Raw genomic sequence first — 25261 nt, 5'->3', positions numbered from 1 at the left:
GAAATGTCGAAAACAGAGTGGAAGCAATCATTCATCCCGTCATCCTGGGTATTTTTGATTGGACTTTGAGAATTTCGATAACGTATATGCCCTCCGTGAGGGTTTATCACTCATTGCCTGACACCTATGCGGCATTCTCCGTACAAGTCTACGGAAGTCGTCCTGTGGTATCCATTCCCATTCGTCCATGAGAGCCCATGAGAGTTCATGAAAAGTCTGTCGAGGAACTGGACCACTAAGTACACGTCTGACAAAGAAGCATATCCCATTTATGTACGATGGGGTTTAGGTCGGGACTCACCATTACTTCAATGTCCACGCTTCGCAAGACATCCCTGCTGACTCTCGCCACATAGACCCTGACATTAGTAGGAATTCAGGGTCAAGCTCCCTACAACATCACAGAACCTTGGAAACTGTCGATTTGCTATACCACTTTCGGCAGATACCGCTCGTCCATGGGTCTCCGCACACGAACACGGTCATTAGCTTGCATTACAGGAAATCTGGACTCGTTTGTGAACAACACATTTCACCGGTGACGAAGTTGCCAGTTGACTTCAGAAGCCGGCCGAAGTGGCCGTGCGGTTAAAGGCGCTGCAGTCTGGAACCGCGCGACCGCTACGGTCGCAGGTTCGAATCCTGCCTCGGGCATGGATGTTTGTGATGTCCTTAGGTTAGTTAGGTTTAAGTAGTTCTAAGTTCTAGGGGACTAATGACCTCAGCAGTTGAGTCCCATAGTGCTCAGAGCCATTTGAACCATTTTTTGACTTCAGAACGACAGAACTGAAGGCGAGCAGCAAAATATCGTATCAAATGTCGTACTCAGCCGGGAAGTCTGGGTCGTAAGGTCCTTTCGCCCAAACTATTCATTACAGTTTGATCGGGCATGGCGGCTCCAGTGGTCCTTCTGAGAACGGCTTGGAGTGCTCTCGCGGTATCCCCACGACGCCGCAACGCAGAGATGGTCAGATACTGGTCTCCACGTGGGGCTGTAATGCGTAGGAGACCTTGTCCAACTTGCCTTTCTTCCTGTAGCGTGTCCACAACCTATGGATGACACACGGAGAGACTTTGGCACCTGCAGCAAAACGACCGAAAGCCCATCCTCTTTGGTCAAACAGATCGCTCTTGCAATTTGGCACTACATTAAGATGTCGCATTGCATGTGCTTGGTTGAGTACAACGTTCGCAAATGACAACTGCCATCTGCGTACCTCACTAGAGAACACTGGAAGAGGAATACAGTTTATCGCTTACCAGTTTTTGTTTTGACTTTTTCGTTAGTCTAAGGATGAATAATCCGTAATTAATAAAACCAACATAATTAAAGTTGCCGGCCGCTGTGGCCGAGCGGTTCTAGGCACTACAGTCTGGAATCGCGCGACCGCTACGGTCGCAGGTTCGAATCCTGCCTCGGGCATGGATATGTGTGATGTCCTTAGGTTAGTTAGGTTTAAGTAGTTCTAAGTTCTAGGGGACTTATGACCTCAGAAGTTAAGTCCCATAGAGCCTAGAGCCATTTCAACCATTTGGACCAATTAAGGTTTTGCGTCTTCTACCATAAAGGTTTTACATGCTTAACGTCAGCTATTTAACACTTTGACTCATTGTAAAGTAATGAGACGCTTGCAACTTTTGTGTCCGGGACTCTAATTCGGTGTAGGGAGGTCGTGTGATTACAGATAATTTTAAGATGGTAGATGGTTCAAGTGGCTCTAAGCACTATGGGACTTAACTGCTGAGGTCATCAGTCCCCTAGACTTAGAACTACTTAAAGCTAACTAACCTAAGGACATCACACACTTCCATGCTCCAGGCAGGATTCGAACCTGTGACCGTAGCAGCAGCGCGGTTCCGGACTGAAGCGCCTAGAACCGCTCGGCCACGGCGGCCGGCTAAGATGGTAGATCTCGAACGTGTGCTGTTCCTACTTTACTCCTCTTCTATTTACACCACAGTCGCAGTCTTCACGTAAGTAATGTACTGACATAATTACGTCATATTTTTACTTCTTTTACAGCTTACTTCCTGGACCTTTCCCGAACATGCGAAAATCTTAACGTGAACAGTCTAGAAGAAATCGTACTGACATCTGCCCGTCCTTACTCTGGAACCTCGGAAAACCTAACGTCTGTACATAGTTGTGTAGACTCCGACAACGACGCAAAAGTAAGCCAGCCAAGGAGGCGAAGGCGGGAGCCAGAACAGTTTGCAAACATAGCCCTGAATGCCGATCGTCCGCCAGGTGGGGCCGCCGCCAGTGGAATTCGTCCTTGGCAGTTACGCCCACTGTCTTACCACGCCAGTGTGTACGCCATGCTGTTACCACTGTCTTACAAGTTTTGAACGGCCTTTGCTGCTTAGTGCATTCTTCTAAATAGGAATTACTCCAACTAGGCTAAATCTCGATTTCACATAAAAAGTTGAAAGCACTGGGGCATTAATGTGTTCCTGAAACTGAGACACAGTAAACACTTTAGTTTAGTGTAAAAATTCTCTCTTTCTCTCTCTCTAAACAGATTGACTACTGTTCTGCGCTACCTGCTGTGTGATAGCCCGTGAGGTTATATTGCCACTGTTGCCACCATTATCAGTCATGCAAACGATATGCCAAAAATCCCTTTCTGTTTTAGTTACTATTGTTGCGACTCTTCCCACTAGTTAGAAATATGCTGTCGGAAGCAGGCATCAGCTGATACTTATTACATCGCAGAGCCATTTAGCACACGAGGAACAGGAAGAAGCAGAAAATGGATCAATATGATGACAGTCAAACTGCAGACGACAACCACAAAACCACGAGGCTAAAGGGAAGGAAACGTCACCGAATCTATACTTTGCACACAACAGGGAAGAAGAGGAGTGGAACAGGAAGAAACAGAAAATGGATCAACCATCACAAAATCGTGAGACTAAAGGGAAGGAAAGGTCACTGAATCTACACTTCGCGCACAGGAGGGAAGAAGAGGACACCCTGCAAAGATCCTACTGAGAGACATTCTCTGTCATTTATCTTTAGCAGTGTCCAGTCTCTATAACGGAAAACGCATTGCGCTCGTTCTCTCATGCAGCGCTATGAATGCCTGAATTGTGTGCAAACATAATATTCATATGACGTCTGTTAGCACCCCCAAGGACGTAGGTAGGACCACTCAGTGGAAAAGAAGAAACAGCGATCAACGTTTGGTCAAACGGAAATTGCATCCCTGAGCATATAAAACCGTTTTTCGTTTCCACGAATTCGATATGAAAAGAATTTGAACATCTGTCAGTAGTACACAATATCTGCAGAAAGATAAATCTTTTTCGATGAATGGTCACCAATGTCAATCTCAAAATCTCTCTCCAATCGACAAAGAGTGAATGAAGGAGGAAGAAGAGCATGGGCAGAGAAAGGAAGAGAGAGGAGAGGGGGGGGGGGTAATTATAGCGTGATTAATCTCTGTGAATACTGACCAGCGGAATGTTACGCGAAACTAAGTAGATGTGTCATCGAGTGTTGTATTTCAAGTAGGACATTAAACAACACGAGGGCAAAATCTCTCGTCGTGCAAAAGCTGAAAGGTTTGTGACTTGAGTGAAAACGGTAATAATTAGCAATATCGATGAGGATGAAATGGATTCACCTAGAAATGTACCTGGTACTCGCAGTGTCCATTAAAAAACGAACGATAAGACGAAGAACAATGCACGCATCGACAGACATTTATCTCAGATGTAGCACACTTTCGTATGCCAGGTGTCTGCAGTGTCGGAGCATTGCAGGTTTTCTTTTGGAACAAATTTGTCGAGTAGCAGTCGCTCAGTGAACTGCACGCACGAATAAAATCAAAAATATTTTCCTTAGGTACTTCACTTTCTCGGTGACGATTTTAGCCAGCCTCCACTAGCGAAATACGGTTTGATGGTTCCGTAAGTGTCATCTGATTCGGCAGTTGCACTCAAACAAGCATATACATTCTTGTTTTTGGCAATTCTATAAGCTAGAGCACCTGTTGTTGTTGTTGTGGTCTTCAGTCCTGAGACTGGTTTGATGCAGCTCTCCATGCTACTCTATCCTGTGCAAGCTTCTTCATCTCCCAGTACCTACTGCAACCTACATCCTTCTGAATCTGCTTAGTCTATTCATCTCTTGGTCTCCCTCTACGATTTTTACCCTCCACGCTGCCCTCCAATGCTAAATTTGTGATCCCTTGATGCCTCAAAACATGTCCTGCCAACCGATCCCTTCTTCTAGTCAAGTTGTGCCACAAACTTCTCTTCTCCCCGATCCTACTCAATACCTCCTCATTAGTTACGTGATCTACCCACCTTATCTTCAGCATTCTTCTGTAGCACCACATTTCGAAAGCTTCTATTCTCTTCTTGTCCAAACTGGTTATCGTCCACGTTTCACTTCCATACATGGCTACACTCCATACAAATACTTTCAGAAACGACTTTCTGACACTTAAATCTATACTTGATGTTAACAAATTTCTCTTCTTCAGAAACGATTTCCTTGCCATTGCCAGTCTACATTTTATATCCTCTCTACTTCGACCATCATCAGTTATTTTACTCCCTAAATAGCAAAACTCCTTTACAACTTTAAGTGTCTCATTTCCTAATCTAATCCCCTCAGCATCACCCGATTTAATTTGACTACATTCCATTATCCTCGTTTTGCTTTTGTTGATGTTCATCTTATATCCTCCTTTCAAGACACTGTCCATTCCGCTCAACTGCTCTTCCAAGTCCTTTGCTGTCTCTGACAGAATTACAATGTCATCGGCGAACCTCAAAGTTTTTATTTCTTCTCCATGGATTTTAGTACCTACTCCGAATTTTTCTTTTGTTTCCTTTACTGCTTGCTCAATATACAGATTGAATAACATCGGGGAGAGGCTACAACCCTGTCTCACTCCTTTCCCAACCACTGCTTCCCTTTCATGCCCCTCGACTCTTATAACTGCCATCTGGTTTCTGTACAAATTGTAAATAGCCTTTCGCTCCCTGTATTTTACCCCTGCCACCTTTAGAATGTGAAAGAGAGTATTCCAGTCAACATTGTCAAAAGCTTTCTCTAAGTCTACAAATGCTAGAAACGTAGGTTTGCCTTTTCTTAATCTTTCTTCTAAGATAAGTCGTAAGGTTAGTATTGCCTCACGTGTTCCAACATTTCTACGGAATCCAAACTGATCTTCCCCGAGGTCCGCTTCTACCAGTTTTTCCATTCGTCTGTAAAGAATTCGCGTTAGTATTTTGCAGCTGTGACTTATTAAACTGATAGTTCGGTAATTTTCACATCTGTCAACACCTGCTTCCTTTGGGATTGGAATTATCATATTCTTCTTGAAGTCTGTGGGTATTTCGCCTGTCTCATACATCTTGCTCACCAGATGGTAGAGTTTTGTTATGACTGGCTCTCCCAAGGCCATCAGTAGTTCTAATGGAATGTTGTCTACTCCCGGGGCCTTGTTTCGACTCAGGTCTTTCAGTGATCTGTCAAACTCTTCACGCAGTATCTTATCTCCCATTTCATCTTCATCTACATCCTCTTCCATTTCCATAATATTGTCCTCAAGTACATCGCCCTTGTATAAACCCTCCATATACTCCTTCCACCTTTCTGCCTTCCCTTCTTTGCTTAGAACTGGGTTTCCATCTGAGCTCTTGATATTCATACAAGTGGTTCTCTTCTCCCCAAAGGTCTCTTTAATTTTCCTGTAGGCAGTATCTATCTTACCCCTAGTGAGACAAGCCTCTAAATCCTTACATTTGTCCTCTAGCCATCCCTGCTTAGCCATTTTGCACTTCCTGTCGATCTCATTTTTGAGACGTTTGTATTCCTTTTTGCCTGCTTCATTTACTCCATTTTTATATTTTCTCCTCTCATCAATTAAATTCAATATTTCTTCTGTTACCCAAGGATTTCTATTAGCCCTTCTTCTACTGTATTTCTTTCCCCCATTCCTGTCAATTGTTCCCTTATGCTCTCCCTGAAACTCTGTACAATCTCTGGTTCTTTCAGTTTATCCAGGTCCCATCTCCTTAAATTCCCGCCTTTTTGCAGTTTCTTCAGTTCCAATCTGCAGTTCATAACCAATAGATTGTGGTCAGAATCCACATCTGCCCCTGGAAATGTCTTACAATTTAAAACCTGGTTCCTAAATCTCTGTCTTACCATTATGTAATCTATCTGATACCTTTTAGTATCTCCAGGATTCTTCCAGGTATACAACCTTCTTTCATGATTCTTGAACCAAGTGTTAGCTATGATTAAGTTATGCTCTGTGCAAAATTCTACAAGGCGGCTTCCTCTTTCATTTCTTCCCTCCAATCCATATTCACCTACTATGTTTCCTTCTCTCCCTTTTCCTACTGACGAATTCCAGTCACCCATGACTATTAAATTTTCGTCTCCCTTCACTACCTGAATAATTTCTTTTATCTCGTCATACATTTCATCAATTTCTTCATCATCTGCAGAGCTAGTTGGCATATAAACTTGTACTAGTGTAGTAGGCATGGGCTTTGTGTCTATCTTGGCCACAATAATGCGTTCACTATGCTGTTTGTAGTAGCTAACCCGCACTCCTATTTTTTTATTCATTATTAAACCTACTCCTGCATTACCCCTATTTGATTTTGTATTTATAACCCTGTAATCACCTGACCAAAAGTCTTGTTCCTCCTGCCACCGAACTTCACTAATTCCCACTATATCTAACTTTAATCTATCCATTTCCCTTTTTAAATTTTCTAACCTACCTGCCCGATTAAGGGATCTGACATTCCACGCTCCGATCCGTAGAATGCCAGTTTTCTTTCTCCTGATAACGACGTCCTCTTGAGTAGTCCCCGCCCGGAGATCCGAATGGGGGACTATTTTACCTCCGGAATATTTTACCCAAGAGGACGCCATCATCATTTAATCATACAGTAAAGCTGCATGTCCTCGGGTAAAATTACGGCTGTAGTTTCCCCTTGCTTTCAGCCATTCGCAGTACCAGCACAGCAAGGCCGTTTTGGTTAATGTTACAAGGCCAGATCAGTCAATCATCCAGACTGTTGCCCCTGCAACTACTGAAAAGGCTGCTGCCCCTCTTCAGGAACCACATGTTTGTCTGGCCTCTCAACAGATACCCCTCCGTTGTGGTTGCACCTACGGTACGGCCATCTGTATCGCTGAGGCACGCAAGCCTCCCCACCAACGGCAAGGTCCATGGTTCATGGGGGGCTAGAGCACCTAGCTATCCTAAATTACCTTTATTCTCGACTGCTGACACCTGTATTCTAGTCGTTTACCTCGTCGGTCCTAAAACTGTGCCAGCAATTATTTAAACCCTCTCACTGGCTGCGTAGTTTCTGCACCACTCTCCGGTTGCAACAGCGAAGTGTATTATCTTTTACATTACACGTCTTTGAAGTCGGGTTGCCTCAACACATTTGTCGTGAATGATAGGTGCACTGTAGATGGCTGTTACGATTCTGACGGATTACGGCTGTGGCTATCCGCAGGGGGGAATAGGGGGAGTGCAGGGAGGAAATTGAACTTAATAATTCATAAATTATAGGGTTTTCTAGAACTGTATTGAAAGATATCGGAATTTTGTAAATAATAAAAAGAAATACAGTGAAAACGATTTAACCGATCATCTACATCTACATGGCTTCTCCGCAGATCACGCATAAGTGCCTGAGAGAGGGTTCATCGAACCACCTTCACAGTAATTCTCTATTACTCCACTCTCGAACTGCGCGCGAAAAAAGAAAGATTTATATCTCACCGTGCGAGCTCCGATTCCCCTTATTTTATTATGATGACCATTTCTCCCTATGTAGGTCAGAGTCTAAAAAATATTTTCACATTCGGAGAAGACAGTTAATGATTGAAATTTCGCGAGAAGATCGCGCGACAACGGGAAACGCCTTTGGTTCAAATGGCTCTGAGCACTATGGGACTTAACATCTGAGGTCATCAGTCCCCTAGAACTTAGAACTACTCAAACCTAACTAACATAAGGACATCACACACATCCATGCCCGAGGCAGGATTCGAACCTGCGACCGTAGCGGTCGCGCGGTTCCAGACTGTAGCGCCTAGAACCGCTTGGCCATCGCGGCCGGCGAAACGCCTTTATTTTAATGATGTCCACCCCAAATCCCGAATCATGTCCGAGACACTCTCTCCCCTGTTTCGCGATGGTATGAAACGTGCTGCCCTCTCTGAACTTTCTCGAAGTACTCCGTTAATCCTATCTGGTAAGGATCCCACACCGCGCAGCAGTACTCCAAAAGAGGACAGACATTCGTAGTGCAGGCAGTCTCTTTAGTAGAGCTGTTGCATCTTCTAAGTGTTCTATCAATAAAACGCAGTCTTTGGTTAGCCTTCCCCACAACATTTTCCTTGTTCTTTCCAATTTAAGTTGTTCGTAACTGTAATTCCTAGGTATTTAGCTGAATTTACGGCCTTCAGATTTGACTGATTAATTGTGTAACCGAAGTTTAACAGATAATTTTTAGCACTCAAGTGGATGACCCCACACCTTTCATTATTCAGGGTCAACTGCCAATTTTCGCACCATACAGGTATCTTTTCTAAATCGTTTTCTAGCTCTTTTTGATCCTTTAATGACTTTAACAGATGATAAACGACAGCATCATCTGCAAACAACCTGACGGATGCTCAGTTGTCTCCTAAATCGTTTATAAACATAAGGAACAGCAGAGGGTCTAAACACTGCGTTGGGGAAAGCCAGAAATCACTTCTGTTTTACTCGACGACTTTCCGTCAGTTACTACGAACTGTGATCTTTCTGACGGGAAATCACGATCTATCAGAGGCTACTTATCTGATTCAGTAATTTATAGTTTGCACTGATGCTATTACATTTCGCAAGTATGCGCTTCACATATCCATAATCCACATTATTTTCCGTTTGTTCCAGACAGCAGATCTGTTCAAATAAGGATCAGCAGCAACTGTGGCGGCCGCAGCGTCAGCTTTCGGTGAACAAAGTAAGTTCTCTGCTAAACGCGTCGTCCTGCTGCAAGTTAGATTCCTAGATTCTCCATTTCTTATGATACTTCTGGATCTTCCAGTATTTGCAGCTACCGTGAGCTGACTGAACAAAGCTGGCTTTACAGCACAGTGCATCATTTGTAAGTGGTGAATGAAAGCAGCAATAAGTATCAGTGATTGCTTTGCTGGGACTGGTAGATTTTGAACAAGTTTTTGATTCAGTTTCAACGTACTGGCAGGCTTTGAGAAAAAAGACAGCGATTCAAAAGTTTTTGTGTACTGCTCAATAAATATATCAAAGCTACAACTTCCATTAGGCTTTGTCACGCTAGTAGGAAATTCTGAATCGAAAGATGAGTCTGGCAGTGGGATTCCGCATCATCAGAACCATTCGCAGAAGCTCTACAGGGAGCTTTCATATAATTGAGAAGGTGATGAAGAAATACGCATTAATGGAACATGCTTGACACATGCTTGTGTTTATTGCGATAAATTTAACAACGAATAGGAGAATTTAATAGAGAGAGTCTGCAAGTAGGCCTTAAAATCAATCAAAACTGAAGACTAAAATAACTTACAATTGGCATATAAAAAAAATTACAGATTAACAAATATGCCGTAGAGCTAGTTGGTGCGTTTTTGTTTCTAATGAAGTTGAAGACGAGAACTGGATGGGCAGCAAAAGAAATAAACAGAAGAGTAAAAAATGGTCTCAAGTGCTTATGGCAAACTAAACATGGTTTTCGAAAATAAGATGAGACAAAAGCTGATCTGAGAGCGTATTATGGCAGGCTGCTGATTAGCGATCAGTGGAGAGAAGCAAGTTTAAAACTGCGTCCGGAGAGGGGTGGGTCTGGGGGGGCGGGGGGGGGGTGGATGGGTGGAGAGGGGGACAAGAGAACAAGTAAATGGATGAGGAAACAAACTGGGGTGGAAGACAGCTGTAATGAAAATGAAATGGAGGGATGGCACAGGGGAGTATATGTAAACAGACGAATGGACAGTAGATGGACAAAGAATATACTTCTGTGGACTCCAAGAAGTAAGAAGAAACCGAGGGGACGACGTAGCGGGACGTAGGTAGATGGCATTAGGCAGAGATCGCAAACGTCCTCCAAATGATACTAGGATGTTCGCGATATGAAAGAAACGGCATAACCTCCTCAAAGAGCTCGATAAGAGCAGGAATTCCCCAAACTGTGTGTGTAACAGAACTTTTTCGGCTGCTGTCTACAGCGGATGCAGTCAGTATTGCCCAGTTTCTGAAAGAAGCATATATCCAGGCATAACGCAGAAGCAAAGGCATAAGAAAACCAAATTCAGAAAGATCCTCAAACTCAGTAATCCGTCTGATTTATTACATGACCCGACAGTTAGGACACAACGCGAGACGTTATGAAACATGGACGGGGTGGGAGTGTGTTAATCTGTAAGTTTCGTCGAGTTTTCCCAAGGGATGTGTGTTTCGAAATTCACTTGTACTCTCATGTCGTTGCTGTTCCTTATTCTTCAGTATTATTTCTGTAGAGAGGAAAATATCGACTGTAAAAAATTACACTTAGGACTGCAATTGTCGTTTGCGAAGAATACACAAATGGTTCAACCCATTTCTTTAATAAGCAGAACACAGTACAGTACCGGCAGTTCGCTCGCTCGAGCTATAAGAAAGAAGAAAGCGAGCCTCAGCTAAGTGTAGCACATCTGCAAAAGAATGTGTGCACCAGATATTAATGCGGTCTAATCTTGAATATTTATCAAGAGTTAGTGACGCCCCCTCCCCCTTTCCAAAGTTGTACGGGGGCTGTAAACGGCACGTTCATTCAGCTCGTGAACAATTCACTGAGGTTCTTTGGGTATCGTCTGAGGATTATTTTGGGTCACTTGCACTAGATATGTTCGTCGTTGGGGAGGGATGTCATTTTCAAGTTCTGCACGTGTAACACTGGTAATACTCAGCAACGCATGCACTTGCAATACTGCTAAGTGCCTCTCCTTGTCTTGTCTTGCTCCCTAGAAGAGCGCGAGAAACACGAAGTGAATTATTCAACAGGCAATTGAGGACAAGACAGGTTAGAATGCAATGAAATTTCGTGCGCGATTGCTATATACACTCCTGGAAATTGAAATAAGAACACCGTGAATTCATTGTCCCAGGAAGGGGAAACTTTATTGACACATTCCTGGGGTCAGATACATCACATGATCACACTGACAAAACCACAGGCACATAGACACAGGCAACAGAGCATGCACAATGTCGGCACTAGTACAGTGTATATCCACCTTTCGCAGCAATGCAGGCTGCTATTCTCCCATGGAGGCGATCGTAGAGATGCTGGATGTAGTCCTGTGGAACGGCTTGCCATGCCATTTCCACCTGGCGCCTCAGTTGGACCAGCGTTCGTGCTGGACGTGCAGACCGCGTGAGACGACGCTTCATCCAGTCCCAAACATGCTCAATGGGGGACAGATCCGGAGATCTTGCTGGCCAGGGTAGTTGACTTACACCTTCTAGAGCACGTTGGGTGGCACGGGATACATGCGGACGTGCATTGTCCTGTTGGAACACCAAGTTCCCTTGCCGGTCTAGGAATGGTAGAACGATGGGTTCGATGACGGTTTGGATGTACCGTGCACTATTCAGTGTCCCCTCGACAATCACCAGTGGTGTACGGCCAGTGTAGGAGATCGCTTCCCACACCATGATGCCGGGTGTTGGCCCTGTGTGCCTCGGTCGTATGCAGTCCTGATTGTGGCGCTCACCTGCACGGCGCCAAACACGCATACGACCATCATTGGCACCAAGGCAGAAGCGACTCTCATCGCTGAAGACGACACGTCTCCATTCGTCCCTCCATTCACACCTGTCGCGACACCACTGGAGGCGGGCTGCACGATGTTGGGGCGTGAGCGGAAGACGGCCTAACGGTGTGCGGGACCGTAGCCCAGCTTCATGGAGACGGTTGTGAATGGTCCTCGCCGATACCCCAGGAGCAACAGTGTCCCTAATTTGCTGGGAAGTGGCGGTGCGGTCCCCTACGGCACTGCGTAGGATCCTACGGTCTTGGCGTGCATCCGTGCGTCGCTGCGGTCCGGTCCCAGGTCGACGGGCACGTGCACCTTCCGCCGACCACTGGCGACAACATCGATGTACTGTGGAGACCTCACGCCCCACGTGTTGAGCAATTCGGCGGTACGTCCACCCGGCCTCCCGCATGCCCACTATACGCCCTCGCTCAAAGTCCGTCAACTGCACATACGGTTCACGTCCACGCTGTCGCGGCATGCTACCAGTGTTAAAGACTGCGATGGAGCTCCGTATGCCACGGCAAACTGGCTGACACTGACGGCGGCGGTGCACAAATGCTGCGCAGCTAGCGCCATTCGACGGCCAACACCGCGGTTCCTGGTGTGTCCGCTGTGCCGTGCGTGTGATCATTGCTTGTACAGCCCTCTCGCAGTGTCCGGAGCAAGTATGGTGGGTCTGACACACCGGTGTCAATGTGTTCTTTTTTCCATTTCCAGGAGTGTAGATGATAGGAACTTCCATGGGAATCCGTTGAAGAAAGGCTCTGTCTTCTCGTGAAAGGCTTTAGTGAAGGTTAGGGAACATGTACTAGAAATTACACAGAACCAATATTAAAAATTACATTCTGGTTCATTCACTGTGTTAGGACCAACGGACAAGATAAATGAGGTTAGGGACTGCACTGAGTTAGTTTTTATTCTCGACTAGACTAGTTTCAACTTGCGAGAAGCTTAAGTTTTATATACCATTTCAGTGCGGTTTTAAACAAGGAAGATTCAACCAGTGGGTGAAAGAAGTGATGCTATCACATAACCAGACAGTTTGTGTATATGGTATTTAAAAAAGGTGTCTCATATTCTTACAAGAAATGGAACCAGTAAAAACTAGAGGAAAAGGTCCTACAGACCCATGTCTGTAACCATACACTTTTTGAGACATGGGTCATTCTGTCCTACGATAGCCATCTGTCTGTTAACACAACAGGAGCTGCCCAATGTAGTTACCACTCATTCTTACATATCTTAAAACCATCATGAGCTCGTGCAAACCCACCAAGTTGCATTCGTATTTTGTTACTTGCACAGGACACGTACTCCTTTAGTGTGTGGACGTCGTCGATGGGTGTGGAAAACGCCTTCCTTTTCTTCTTATGGCTTTGGAATTGGCATAGTTAGTAACGGATTTGGCATAGTTAATTTTAAGAGCTCGCCGAATGCTCTTCCAATCGCCACCTGTTACCCCCGGGACGGAATATGTGTATCCCAACTGTCTGCGTGTAGTGTTATTCATGTGAAAGTGAGCCACATCTAGGCTGGCGTGCACACTAATCCTCGTCATTAATCCGCTGGGCTGGCGCACCTCGCCGTCCTGGAATTGTCGTTTTAACAAGCACGGCTTTCCAGGAGGGTGGGTGTGGAATATACCAAGGATTTTAAATTCCCCGCAGCTAGAAATTCGAAGCGATTAAGGTCAGTGAACACAGAATGACCTCCTCGATCAATACATCACTGATCAAACTTTGCGTTTAGTACTGTCGTGCCGCGCGGGATTAGCCGAGTGGTCTGGGGCGCTGCTGTCATGGACTGTGCGGCTGGTCCCGGCGGAGGTTCGAGTCCTCCCTCGGGCATGGGTGTGTGTGTTTGTCCTTAGGATAATTTAGGTTAAGTAGTGTGTAAGCTTAGGGACTGATGACCTTAGCAGTTAAGTCCCATAAGATTTCACATACATTTGAACATTTTTTGAGTACTGTCGTATGAGTCGTAGAAAATGGGATGACATCTACACCTATGCTCCACAAGGCACCTTACAGTGTGGCGGAGGGTACTGTGTGTACCCTTGCCACTTTGCCTTTTCCCGTTCCCGTCGCGTATGACCGTGGGAAGAACGATTGCTGGTAAGCCTCCCTGTGGCCTCGAATCTAATTTCTTCTTGATGGTCTTCTCGCGAGGTATTTGTAGGAGGACGCAATATATTGATCATAAACATCCTTTGTCTCACTTCAGGGGTAACGTTCTCCAGTAGCGCAAGTAGGTTGTCCCGTAGAAATTGATGAGAAAGTGCACGTGTTAAATCGCCTAGCAAAGTGTACGGCCGTATCAATCTGTCATCCACGGTACCTGCCCATGCAATGACTGTAAAGCGAACCTTCTTCCTTGATCGCTCGAGGATGTACATCAGCCCACAAATGGTTAGCGCGGTACTTTATTGTTCCACTCTGTGTGGATCCCGCCTCGTCGGTAAATAAAGTGCAAAGTGTGAACAGCAAATCTTCCACGTTCCAACTTAGAATCCATTGGCAGGACTGAAAAATGGTGTAGTGACCTTGTATGTACCCTGGGAGCTTCCGGAACTTCCACACCATGCAAGTGGCATGAATAATGTAACCGCCAATCCAGAAATGACCACGCAAGAGCGTGGGCTATGCCTTCAGCAGCTGATTTTTTCTTTCATTTTTGTTGTAGGATCATCTTCTATTAGGCTTAACACTCGCTCCTTCACATTTGGCGTGTGAATTGTGCGAGGACTACAGCGATTCCTTGTTCTTGATTTCGGTTGACACGTGGCAACCTACGTCACGCCTAGATGCCTATAGACGGGCGGCTGTGTGGAAGGCTCTTGCCTGTGCTGGTCTAGCAGGTTATCGCAGTAAAGCGCACTCCATTGGTACAAGCTGCAGATTCGTTGTTGCCTTCCAGTTACCTGTGAGGATAGTACAGACAACAGTTTCCCGAAGAGCCACGTGTCCCCAGGCATCCAGATTTTTCATTGTCCAATGACGATCATGGGAGTGACCCTTGTGTATGACAACTGAGGTAAGACAGGTTATAGGGAAGACCATTCCCAGGAACCAGCACTATAGTCGCCCTGAGAAGGACCGCTGTAAAATCGGTCGAAACATCGCTTTTAATAGTGATTTTCCTTTCAAAATGACGTATCCCGAATATCCATACGGAGTGCACCGGTTTCATTGCAGAAAATACGATCAACACTCTGTATGTCACCTTTTTCTGAGCTACGATATCGCCTTACCTCCTTTCCTTTACTAATATCTGAAGCAGCTGACTATGATCTGTCGAAAGGTTTCATATTGTACCTGAAGCATTCTTGCATGCCCCAACAATTGATGTGTCGAGGCGGCAGAATGTTGAGCCTCGATAATTACAAGATAGCTGTCAATACTTAATGCCTATATTCAATGCTAGAAGAGGCCTAATTTAGACAACAGCCTTTTGTGGCTTCAGGATGGTGTTTATATGTAATCGATGTGTGCATCTACTGATGAAGTTTATTGAAGAACTTATCATCTGCAGAACTCGTTCGTCGTACTTCATCCTCCAGACTTCAGCTGGGGTCATGTGAGGCTGAGTAATCAATTTTAATAGTGTAAGCAAACGCTAATATGAAAGTAAGTTGCAGCCGTGCACATTGACAGTCAGTTCATAAGCAAAGCGGTAGCAGACGTTAGCGAATGAAATCAAAAGGGTTCAGGCTGTGTGGCTTCTTGCAGCTATAATGTGTATAATCTTTTGCAATACCGTGTGCAGCTCATCTGTACGTGCATTGAGTGTTCCATTACTTTTCTATGTGAATTTGAGAACGGTCTGATAACGATTCCAAGTTTGTTGCGGCACAGTTTCCCAAGTCTCAGCAAAGGAGGATGTCTCGATTAGAGGCAAATGGTAAAAGACGTAGGTGTCATAGCTTCTTTTCGTGCTTTACATACTTATGGTGATTTTGATTAATGGTGTTCTTGGTAAAAAAAATAAAATTCAGTTTCGAGTGAACCGTGATTGACATTACTACACCATACGATATAGTAATTCCAAACAGAATCAGCATCTAATTACTTTTTATACAATTTTTTTAAGCTAAGTGTCTTAGAGACACGCAGAATCCCAGTGCAACACTTTCTTCAGAATTGTCGTCGTCTTCGTCAATCAGGGAAGACAGTGTTCTGGTAGGTTATTTAGAAGTGTAAATAGAGTACGTGAAAAGCCTTTGACAGATAGGATAAGCTGATTTATGCCTTTCATAAACGATAATTATTATTTCAGTCTACAGGAACAATTAATCTTAGCTATATTTCTAAGGTAATTCTAAGGTAACGCAAACTCTGACTTGTTCGACGTCTCCTGTGTCCTCCCTCGTGGTAGGATACGTGGAATACATGTGGATGGATGAGTAAGGATTAATAGGAAAATAGAGAGGTACAGACCTGATTTTCGGAGTTGAGCAGCTTGAGTTGGTCGTTGATGAGGCTGTACTTGGCCGACTCCTCCTTGCGTAGGGCGCGCTCCTTCTTGAGCTCGGGACTCCAGAAGGTCTTGATGCTGTGCATGCTGGAGCCGAGCTTCTGGTTGGTGAGCTCGAGCTCCTTCTTGAAGTTGGCGAGCTCGCGCTGCAGGTCGCTGTTCTGCTGCTGCAGCTCGGCGACGATGTCGCGGCCGCTGCCGCCCGAGGCCATCATGTGCGGGTTGGGCGACTGGCGCGCCGACCGGCTGCCGCCCCCGCCGCCGCCGTACAGGTCGTCGTCCAGGTAGAGGCCGCCCCCGCGGTCGAGCGAGCGGTCGCGGCCGGTGCCCATGCCGCGGTCCAGCGAGCGCTCGCGCGGCTCCCGGATGGGCACGAACTCGCGCTCGTGAGCGTCGCCGCCCAACCCGCTGCGATCCAGCGACTGGTAGCGCGTGCCGCCGCCACCCCCGCCGCCCCCCATGGCGGGCCGCGAGGCGGAGCGCGACCGGTGGTGGCCGCGGCCGCGCTCGTCCATCATCACCGGCGAGCCTAGCTCGTCGTCGCGCGTCGCGTAGTACGGCGAGCCCATGTAGCCGGCGGACGCTGACGCTGCCGAATGGTACTGCTGCTGCTGCTGGTACTGTTGCTGCTGCTGCGCATGCTGCGCGTCCGCCGCCGACGGGGGTGGGGAGCGCGCGCCCTTGCGGCTCCCCAGAGGGCTGCCCCGTGTGGCGCCGCCGCCGCTCAGGCCGTAGTTGGAGCGCGACGGCGACCGGTCTACGGTGGGCAGTTCGCCGGCCAGCCGGCGCGAGCTCCGCGGCGATCGGTTCCCGCCGGCACCGACTGCTCCGCTGCCTCCTCCAGCGCCGTATCCGCCGCCCCCGCTCAGATTGGAGGGGGCGCCGTACGACATGACCGCCCGCTGCTGCGCTTTCCTCCGCTTCGAGTCGCTGCCGCAGTCGTCGTCGTCGTCGTCGCAGCCGCCGCCACCAGTGCCAGGAGGAGTCCGAGACCGCCCGCAGACGGCGGCATTATCGCTCTCTGGTCTCCGCTATCGACGCACGCACGCCCGCACTCGCCTGCTCCCTCTCGACCGCACACCGCACGCCCGCGCCGTGCGTCACATGCCCCACGCGCACCGCTGCCGCACCACTGCCCGACTGAGCGGAGCGCCCCGCAGCTCCTCTTCTCCGCCGGCCGCTGATCAATGAAGGCCTCCCCCCAACCGCTCTCGTACTCCAGCCAACTGGCTGCGCAGCTCCGCGCCGCGCCACGACGCGACGTCCGCCCTCTTTTGGCGGGAGCGAGATCCTCGTGCGCTCCGTTCGATCAACGCGTCGGCTCTGCTCCACGGAAACGTCCAACAATGTTTCTCACAAAGATGATGCTTTTGTTTTCCAAAGGCACGTCTTCCAATCTTACAGTTAGCCTTTATTTTACTAATAATATTTTTCATACACAGCTCTCTGAATTGTCTCTGCTCTTCTTCAGATTACACGAACAGACATTTTTACCAGAATAGTCACTTTTATAACAATTCAATGAAGTTGTTTAAGAGCGAAACATCACTTGCCCGTCGCTTTTACAATCGTGTATCACCTAAATGGATAACCTTACTGTCACCGAACAACGGTTCTTCCATAAAAATCTTTTCATGCTGATGTAATTGCGGTCGGTCAACTGTATCATCCCAATCGGTTTATTCGTAGCAACGGCGATTGTTATTAAGCAGCATATCATGTTCAGACCACACTGTATATTCTAGTCAAGAATATTATGTTCTCCCTACACTATGAAACACCTTGCCAGTTACTTCAAAGAACACTGATTCGAAACTAGTTATGTATGCCGCACTTACGTTTCCACTGCCCCTTAGCAACGGCGAAATCGGAAGTACGAAATTTCCGCTCTCACTGTGTCATTTAAAATATACCGATGTCGATCGTGTAGTTCCACTGCTCACCGACAGACTGCACTTCACGCACGAATTGCCGAGGTATGCCATCTGCTGGCCCTTACGAGAAATACGTTTCTTTCTCGTGTGCTGATGAGTTCAGGACCCAAAATTATGAAATAAATTAATTCAGTTACAATTTTTTAAATATTTGAAATCTGGCAGAAAATATTTATCCTCCTAAAACGAAATGGCGTAATTTTGACGCAACCTTATTAAAAAAAAGGGGAAAATAAAAACAAATAATTGCTATTTGAATGTGATGTACTGCTATCCTTATAGCAGTACAAGCAACAAAGTACACTCTATACGAACTATTTCGGACTGGCATTAACTGGGAGGGAGAAGACAAAGTCGAGTCGTCCTCTTCCCTTTCGCTGTCCTAGCCGGTGGAATATCTTCAGAGTCAAAGACAAATTCGTTGTTTAGTTGTCTTACAATGTTTTCATATTTTATTTGTATTAAGAAACACGCATTTGTTAGTGCTGAAGTAGGTGAACGACATTATTTGGCGTGAATTTGGTTTGCAGATTGATTTTGATTTGTGTGATGTCTTGAAGAGCCTTAACAACTGTCATTATGTCCGACGAAGAAGATACAACGATTTTACTAAGTGGAAAAAAAGAGGGAAGGGAAAAGTCTGTGACTGTTACACCTCCGCCGGTAATAATAAAAAGCAATAATAATGCAGTCACAGACAAATCTCAGAGCCATGCCATCCTTGCTTCGTCAGTGGCGATGCTGGGAGGCTTGGCGTTTGGTTATGACATAGGATCAAATGACAGTATTCTTCACGAGATGGAACTTTCGTTTAGACTGACATGCCTTCAGCAGCATATGACATTCAATATGTGGCTTGTAGGAGCCGCAATGGCATCTGTTTTCGGCGGTAAGTAATACTTCCTTCGTTGTAGCCATGCAACATACATATCGAGTAAGTCATTAATATTTGTGATGTATATTTTACGATGCCTTGTGTTCTCAAGCAGACATACCTCGTGAACAAGTTTGTCTTTATTTTCCAATGGAATTAAGTGTATGATAAGGTTATATTCGGTATTTACATATTATTACTGTGCACCATACCAGCAATATTATCACCAGCTTCAAAATTGTTATAGGTGTACCCGTTGACAGACTTGGTCGGCGTTGGAGCACTGTATGTGCAAACATAATGCTGAGTGTTGGATCAGCCGTCTCTATACTCTCATCTTCATATGCAATGTTGTTATGTGGGCGCCTGGTTGCAGGTTTTGGTGGAGCACTGTCAGCAGTTGCTCTGCATGTTTATTTAGCAGAATTGGCTACTCCTGTGTCCCGGGGGAAGCTTGTACAGGTATATACCAGATATTTTCTATTTGTAAGAAGTTATTAAGATGAACCCATTTCTTTTTAGCAAGTAATTTATTTCAGTGTATGATATTTGTAAAAAGTGAGAGAGTGTTCTTGCTAATATTGTTTGACTGTTAGACTTTGTGGTATGGTGGCTGTAAATACAATTGTGCATATCAAATTTTATGCAATAATCGCAACTATATCTCCACTGTAAGAATTACCTGGTTTTTACCTAAGAAAAATGAGATGGCTTTTGATGTGATATTTCTTCACATTTCAGTTATTGTATCTTTCCATGTTCATTAAATTTTTCGTTGCTCAGTTTTGTCTTGGTTAAAGATTGTGGCACAGGTTGATTACTGGAAGTCCTTACACCTCAGAATGTGTTTCTATAAATACATTTGTGGAGTGCAAGATTTGTGAAAGTCAGCTGAAGAACGTGTACTGTTCAGAACTTTCCATAGCGGCTGTATTAACAACTAATTATTTTAACCCTAGTGTGCTTAAAAGAACTTTCTGTAAATGTAATACATCAGCTTTTATCATTGTTGCTATTGAAAATTTAACCTTTCAGTGAATTTGCCTTAAAGTACAGGTTGTTAACTTGTCTCGAGTAGTCGTATCAAATAAGTGTGAAGTTCTAATACTGTGTTAGAAACACTACCTACCAAAAGTAATGGTACCTTTTGAGTGGTTTTATAATTTTTATGATTATCTGACTTTGTTGGCAGGAGAGTGATCTCTGAATTTGTGTAAAGTAATCTTGTTATTACAGAAGTTCATTTGCCCCGATCTTCTATATCTATTCTCAGAAAATGTGAATTGACATCCTCTAATCATCTTCATACATAGACCATTATGCCACTGTGTAGTGCACCTTTTTGGGCAACAATATATTCATTTTTACCAAAGACAAGCTTTAGCTACCATTGCCAGTCAGTGCAGAAGGGAGCCTGAATCAAAAATCTGTGGACAGCAGAAAATGATAGACACATAGTAAAAAGAGCAGTAGTTTTGAAAGGATAAGGACAAGAAAACTAAAGCTATCTAACGGTTTTACGTGCTCTTTAAAAAGCCAAATAAAAAAAATGGTGATAATAGTGTAGTTAAACCTGAATGTTTGTATGTTACAGAGACTATTGCCAGGGAGTCGCTTTCAGAAATAGAAAAAAAAGAAAGGACATTTCTAAGAAGATCCTGAGGCCAAAATAAGTAAATTGACAGCAGATGCATTTAAATTTCATTTGACATAAAGCAAGGAATTGTATGAAAATACTGGTAAGATTGTAACCACAATAAAGGAATGAAGACCATCTTTCTATGGGCACATTACAAAAGCAATACCAGAAAGGGTTGCAAGTAGTATATTGATTGATCAAGGGAACCAAAACAGTCCTACAGGTGAAAAAAGTGCAGTAGGATCTAGGAAAGTGTGGTATGATTGAGAAGATGGAGGATCAAAGGTGGTTCAGAGCAAAAGAACAATGAATGAAATTGTGTATGTGTGTGTGTGTGTGTGTGTGTGTGTGACTAGGTCACTCCTTTTCTTCCTTGCTTGCTGTACTGTTGTATAACAACATCCACATCTGTAGTTATTTGGAGTCATTAAGTCTATGAAACGTTATTGGAAACTTGCAAGTTCATTTTGGTAGAAAGTCATTTGATCCTCCTCCTTTTGCTGTTGTCAGAATACTCCTGGAAGTTTAAATACACCATTCCTAACTCTTCCTTTGATATTCTAATATTTTCAGTTAAACTTGTCCAAGTAGCTGACCAAGTAGTTATGTTAATATAATATAACTGGATAGATAAAATCTACTCACCTAGTGTATGTATGTTCTTAACTTTTATATGTGTTTTTTTCTGCCACCACTTGGTGAGTACTTTTTTTTTTTTTTTTTTTTTTTTTTTTTTTTGTATATCCAATTATATTATATCTGCAAAAAACTATTATTGTCGATCAGTTATGTTACCATGTAGACCAGCATTCTGCTACAGTGGCAAGTGGCCGTTATCAGGGCTGTGTATTTGTTGAAGATGACAGTAGCCCCAGAAGCCTTCACCCACATTACAGGTTGGTGATTCTTCTGGATAATATGGAATTTTCACAGAATTACCAACATTGGAATTTAATTTTATTGAGCCTTATAAATCATAAATTTTAAAATACTTAATATTTCAAAATATGTTATATATTTAAATGTTAGTCCATGTAAGTTACTGATGTTTAAAAACTGCAGTTAAACTTCAGCCAAGAGAAAAGAAAAGTCGTTACTGTGAGATGCTCAAACACTGCCCCGCCCGCTCCCCCGCCCCTTCCAACACCCGCCCTCCCAACCCTCACTGTTAATTTCTCAGGAGCTTGTTATGACATGATATTCCTCCCCACATATTAATTTCTCAGGGAATACATTTTTCAAGTTTGAGTAGCTGCCCTGCATTATAGCCTAATATGTATTGTCTAGTTTTTTTCTGTCTCCTTTTGTGTGTGTAATACTGTCTGCAATACATATAGAGCAACCTTGTGTTGTGCAGGTTCACTTGCACCTCTTCTCAATGTTTTCAAATGATCTAACTGATCTCCTAACTTCTGACTTCAGTAAAAGCTATAACTTTCTCAAATTTCTGGTTTTATTTTTTTCTCTCTTCAAATACTTTTGAGCTGTTTTGTTATTTCAACTGAGAGACTAAAAGCTGAATGTATTTAATATTTGCAGATTTTGCCGATTTTGGAGTACGCTAGCAATTGCATGCAATATACATGTTTAACTTCTCTGGAAGTAAAATCACCTCAAATGACAAAAGTTCAGCCCTAGGGGAGTATGGTAGGACCACTGTTCTCCATACACATAAATGAGCAGCAATGTGCGGTTGTGTGCTGATGATGCTGTGGTGGCAAAGTGTCAAAGTTGAGTGTCTTTAGGAGGATACAAGATGATTTAGACAATATTTCTTGTTGGTGTGATGAATGGCAGCTAGTGTAAGTTAATGCAGATGAGTAGGAAAAACAAACCTATAATGTTAGAGTACAGCATTAATAGGGTCCTGCTTGACACAGGCTGGTTGTTTAAATATTTGAGTATGATGTTGCAAAGTAGTAGGAAATGGAACGAGCTCCTAAGGCTGTGCTACAGAAGATAAATGGTCGACTTTGGTTTATTGGGAGAATTTTAGGAATGTGTGGTTCACCTGTAAAGAAGATTGCATGTAGGTCACTACTGCAACCTATTCTTGAATACTGCTTGAGTGTTTGGGATCCATTCCAGGTTGGATTAAAGGAAGACATTGAGGCAGTTCAGAAGTGTGCTGCTAGATTTGTTATGGGAATCACTGGAGGGAAGCCGATGTTCTTTTCAAGAAGCACTATTTAGAAAATTTATAGAACCGGCATTTGAGGCTGACTGCAGGGTGATTCTAGTGCTGCCAATGTACATTTCGCATAAGGACCAGGAAGATAAGGTTAGAGAGATTAGGGCTGATATGGAAGCATACAGACAGTTGTCCTTCCCCTGTTCCATTTGTGAATGGAACAGGAAAGGAAATGATTAGTAGTGGTACAGGAATGGTGGCTTGCAGAGTACTGATGTAGGTAAAGAGCAAAATTATGTAGGCAAAGTTGGCCTGCTGCAAGAAAAGGGTGCAGCTTGTGTTGAGAAACCAAATTTACAGAGACAAAGGATTTAATAATAGATTTTTCTAGAACCTGGCTTCATGTTGCTTGGAAATGTCACATGCACCAAAGGTCTACAACGGACATGTGGAAGTAATTTAAATTTTCTGCTAGAGGAGGATAGAAAAGATCTCTAAGACAGCAAAGTTCGCAAATCAAGAAACTATTAGCATAGGAGATAAAAGATCTCTGCTACCAAAGTTTTTGAACAGAAGAGACCAATTAATTCTCCACCTCTAGTGAGACAGCAGTTTTCTGGTTATTGTTGTGGGAGGGATAATGCAGGGCATGAGAGGAAGGGGAAGACGTAGACTGCAATATTTCAAACATGTAATGTACATTGTAAGACCATGTTTGTATGAGGAAGTTTAGAGGCTAACAGGAAACAGAGAAGTGAGGAGAAGAAAAATTGCTGCCTACCAATTTTTGGATTGGGACTTATAAAATTTACATTTGTGATGATTAATTACACCTCCTTTGTGCTGTTAATGTAAATTTGAGAGTTACTATAGGACCGCAAATTTTTCTAGCATCTTTATTTTAGTGTATTCATGTTTACATAATCAGTCAGTATAACAAGTGGCAATTTCATAACAGCATTCTGTGGAAACATTGAACCACATTAATTCTTTTATGATAGAGTTAACATATGGCTAGGCAGTCAGTATATACCCTAATTGATACATCCTGCTCTAGATTGTGTGTAGTGCTCCTATCTCAAAATTTTGTCTGAGCAGCACTTTTCTACTGTCGGAGATGTTGCCCTTATTGTCACTTTTCAGTACTTAAAATGTATTGTTGCTCTTGCACACACATCTTCGTTTCTTTAGAACTGTTTTTCTCTTCTTCAGTTGTGTTGCATATAAACACCTATTTAATTTTCTTTCAGTGTTGAACTGTGTTTGTCCAGTTGGATTGCAGGGACCTCTTCATACCTGTAAGCATGTGCTTTCTTTGGAAGTGGAATTATTACAGCCCTTCCTGAAGTCCGAGGGTATTTCGCGTGTCTTGAATACCTCACACATGGAGTGGAATAATCCTGTGATGACTGACTCTCCCAAGCATCTCAATCATTCTGAGGAAATGTCATGTCATCTGTTGATGGTATCTGTCTTTCCCCTCTTATGCATGCTTATACAGCTCTGCATTTATCCTCTAGCCATTCCTGCTTAGCCATTTTGTGTATTTTTTACAGTTCAATATTTCCTGAGTTATCAAAGGATTGTTACTACCAGGCCTTTTCTTTTTACCTGTGTGATCCTCTGCTGTCTTCTGTAATTCAGCTCTCAAAGCAACCCATTCATTTTCAGTTGTAGTCTTTTGCATTTATTTCAGTCTGATGTTTCTCAATGCTCCCTCTAAATTCGGAACAACCTCTGGGTCCTTCAGTTTATTGAGGTTTCTTTTCCTGTAGTTTCTGCCTTTTTGAAACTTCTTGATTTTTTATCTGCAGTTCATAACCAGTAAATTATGATCAGAATCCGTATCTGCCCCAGGACTTGCAGTTTAAGATTTGTTTTTGAAATCTCTGTCTTACCCTTACACAGGGTCCCCAAAAAAATTGTTGTGACAAACTTTGAGGGGTTGTCTTGTCGAACAAATCAAGGAAAGGAACCCCTGTCTGGAAACGTTTTCCAATGACAATACAGAGCATCGAAGTTGTAGGTCCCCTGCCTGCCCCCAGGCCACCCCTTATGCAGCAAACTTTACTTTATACACGGATGGACAGTAGGCAGAATGTTTCGAAATGTTGATTGTTATTCTGTGATCACAACTGATTATCATGTTCATCAGTGAAGAAGATGGAGCTAGCTGCTCTGTAGGGATGCATTCACCTGTGAATGAAATGCTCTGTTGTCTCAATGGATGATGCTTTCAAACATGGATTTCCGTCTGAAGTTTATTTTTCACCTGGATTCTCTGAAATATCCAGTGTTTTTCGATATAACCCCTTGATGTCTGCTGCAGCGTTTCTGGGACCCCTTGCACAATCAGTCTGAACTTTTGAATGTCTCCACACCTCTTCCACAT

General features: G+C 44.1%; 2 protein-coding genes across 5 annotated transcripts in view; one reads left to right on the top strand and one right to left on the bottom strand.

Moving 5' to 3' along the window:
* The window catches only part of LOC126484253 (ERC protein 2-like), a 465233-nt gene extending 447012 nt beyond the window's left edge, over positions 1-18221 (bottom strand). For all 4 annotated transcript variants that reach the window (XR_007587829.1, XM_050107672.1, XM_050107673.1 and 1 more), the window contains exon 1: positions 16255-18221. Coding sequence is in view for 3 of the 4 variants with exons in the window: in XM_050107672.1 (XP_049963629.1) it covers positions 16255-17184 (930 nt within the window). In the remaining variant the exon portion in view is untranslated. The remainder of the gene's footprint in view (positions 1-16254) is intronic.
* A 473-nt stretch (positions 18222-18694) lies between these two features.
* Positions 18695-25261, top strand: part of LOC126483776 (solute carrier family 2, facilitated glucose transporter member 10-like) — a 65174-nt gene continuing 58607 nt past the window's right edge. The window contains exons 1-2 of the mRNA XM_050106932.1: positions 18695-19114; positions 19347-19561. Of these exons, the coding sequence (XP_049962889.1) occupies positions 18805-19114; positions 19347-19561 (525 nt within the window). The 5' untranslated portion in view covers positions 18695-18804. The remainder of the gene's footprint in view (positions 19115-19346; positions 19562-25261) is intronic.

This window comes from Schistocerca serialis, chromosome 6 (genome assembly GCF_023864345.2).
Source record: "Schistocerca serialis cubense isolate TAMUIC-IGC-003099 chromosome 6, iqSchSeri2.2, whole genome shotgun sequence".
Lineage (NCBI taxonomy): Eukaryota > Metazoa > Arthropoda > Insecta > Orthoptera > Acrididae > Schistocerca > Schistocerca serialis.
The sequence above is the reverse complement of the archived record's forward strand: the minus strand, read 5'-3'. Positions and strand labels throughout refer to the sequence as shown.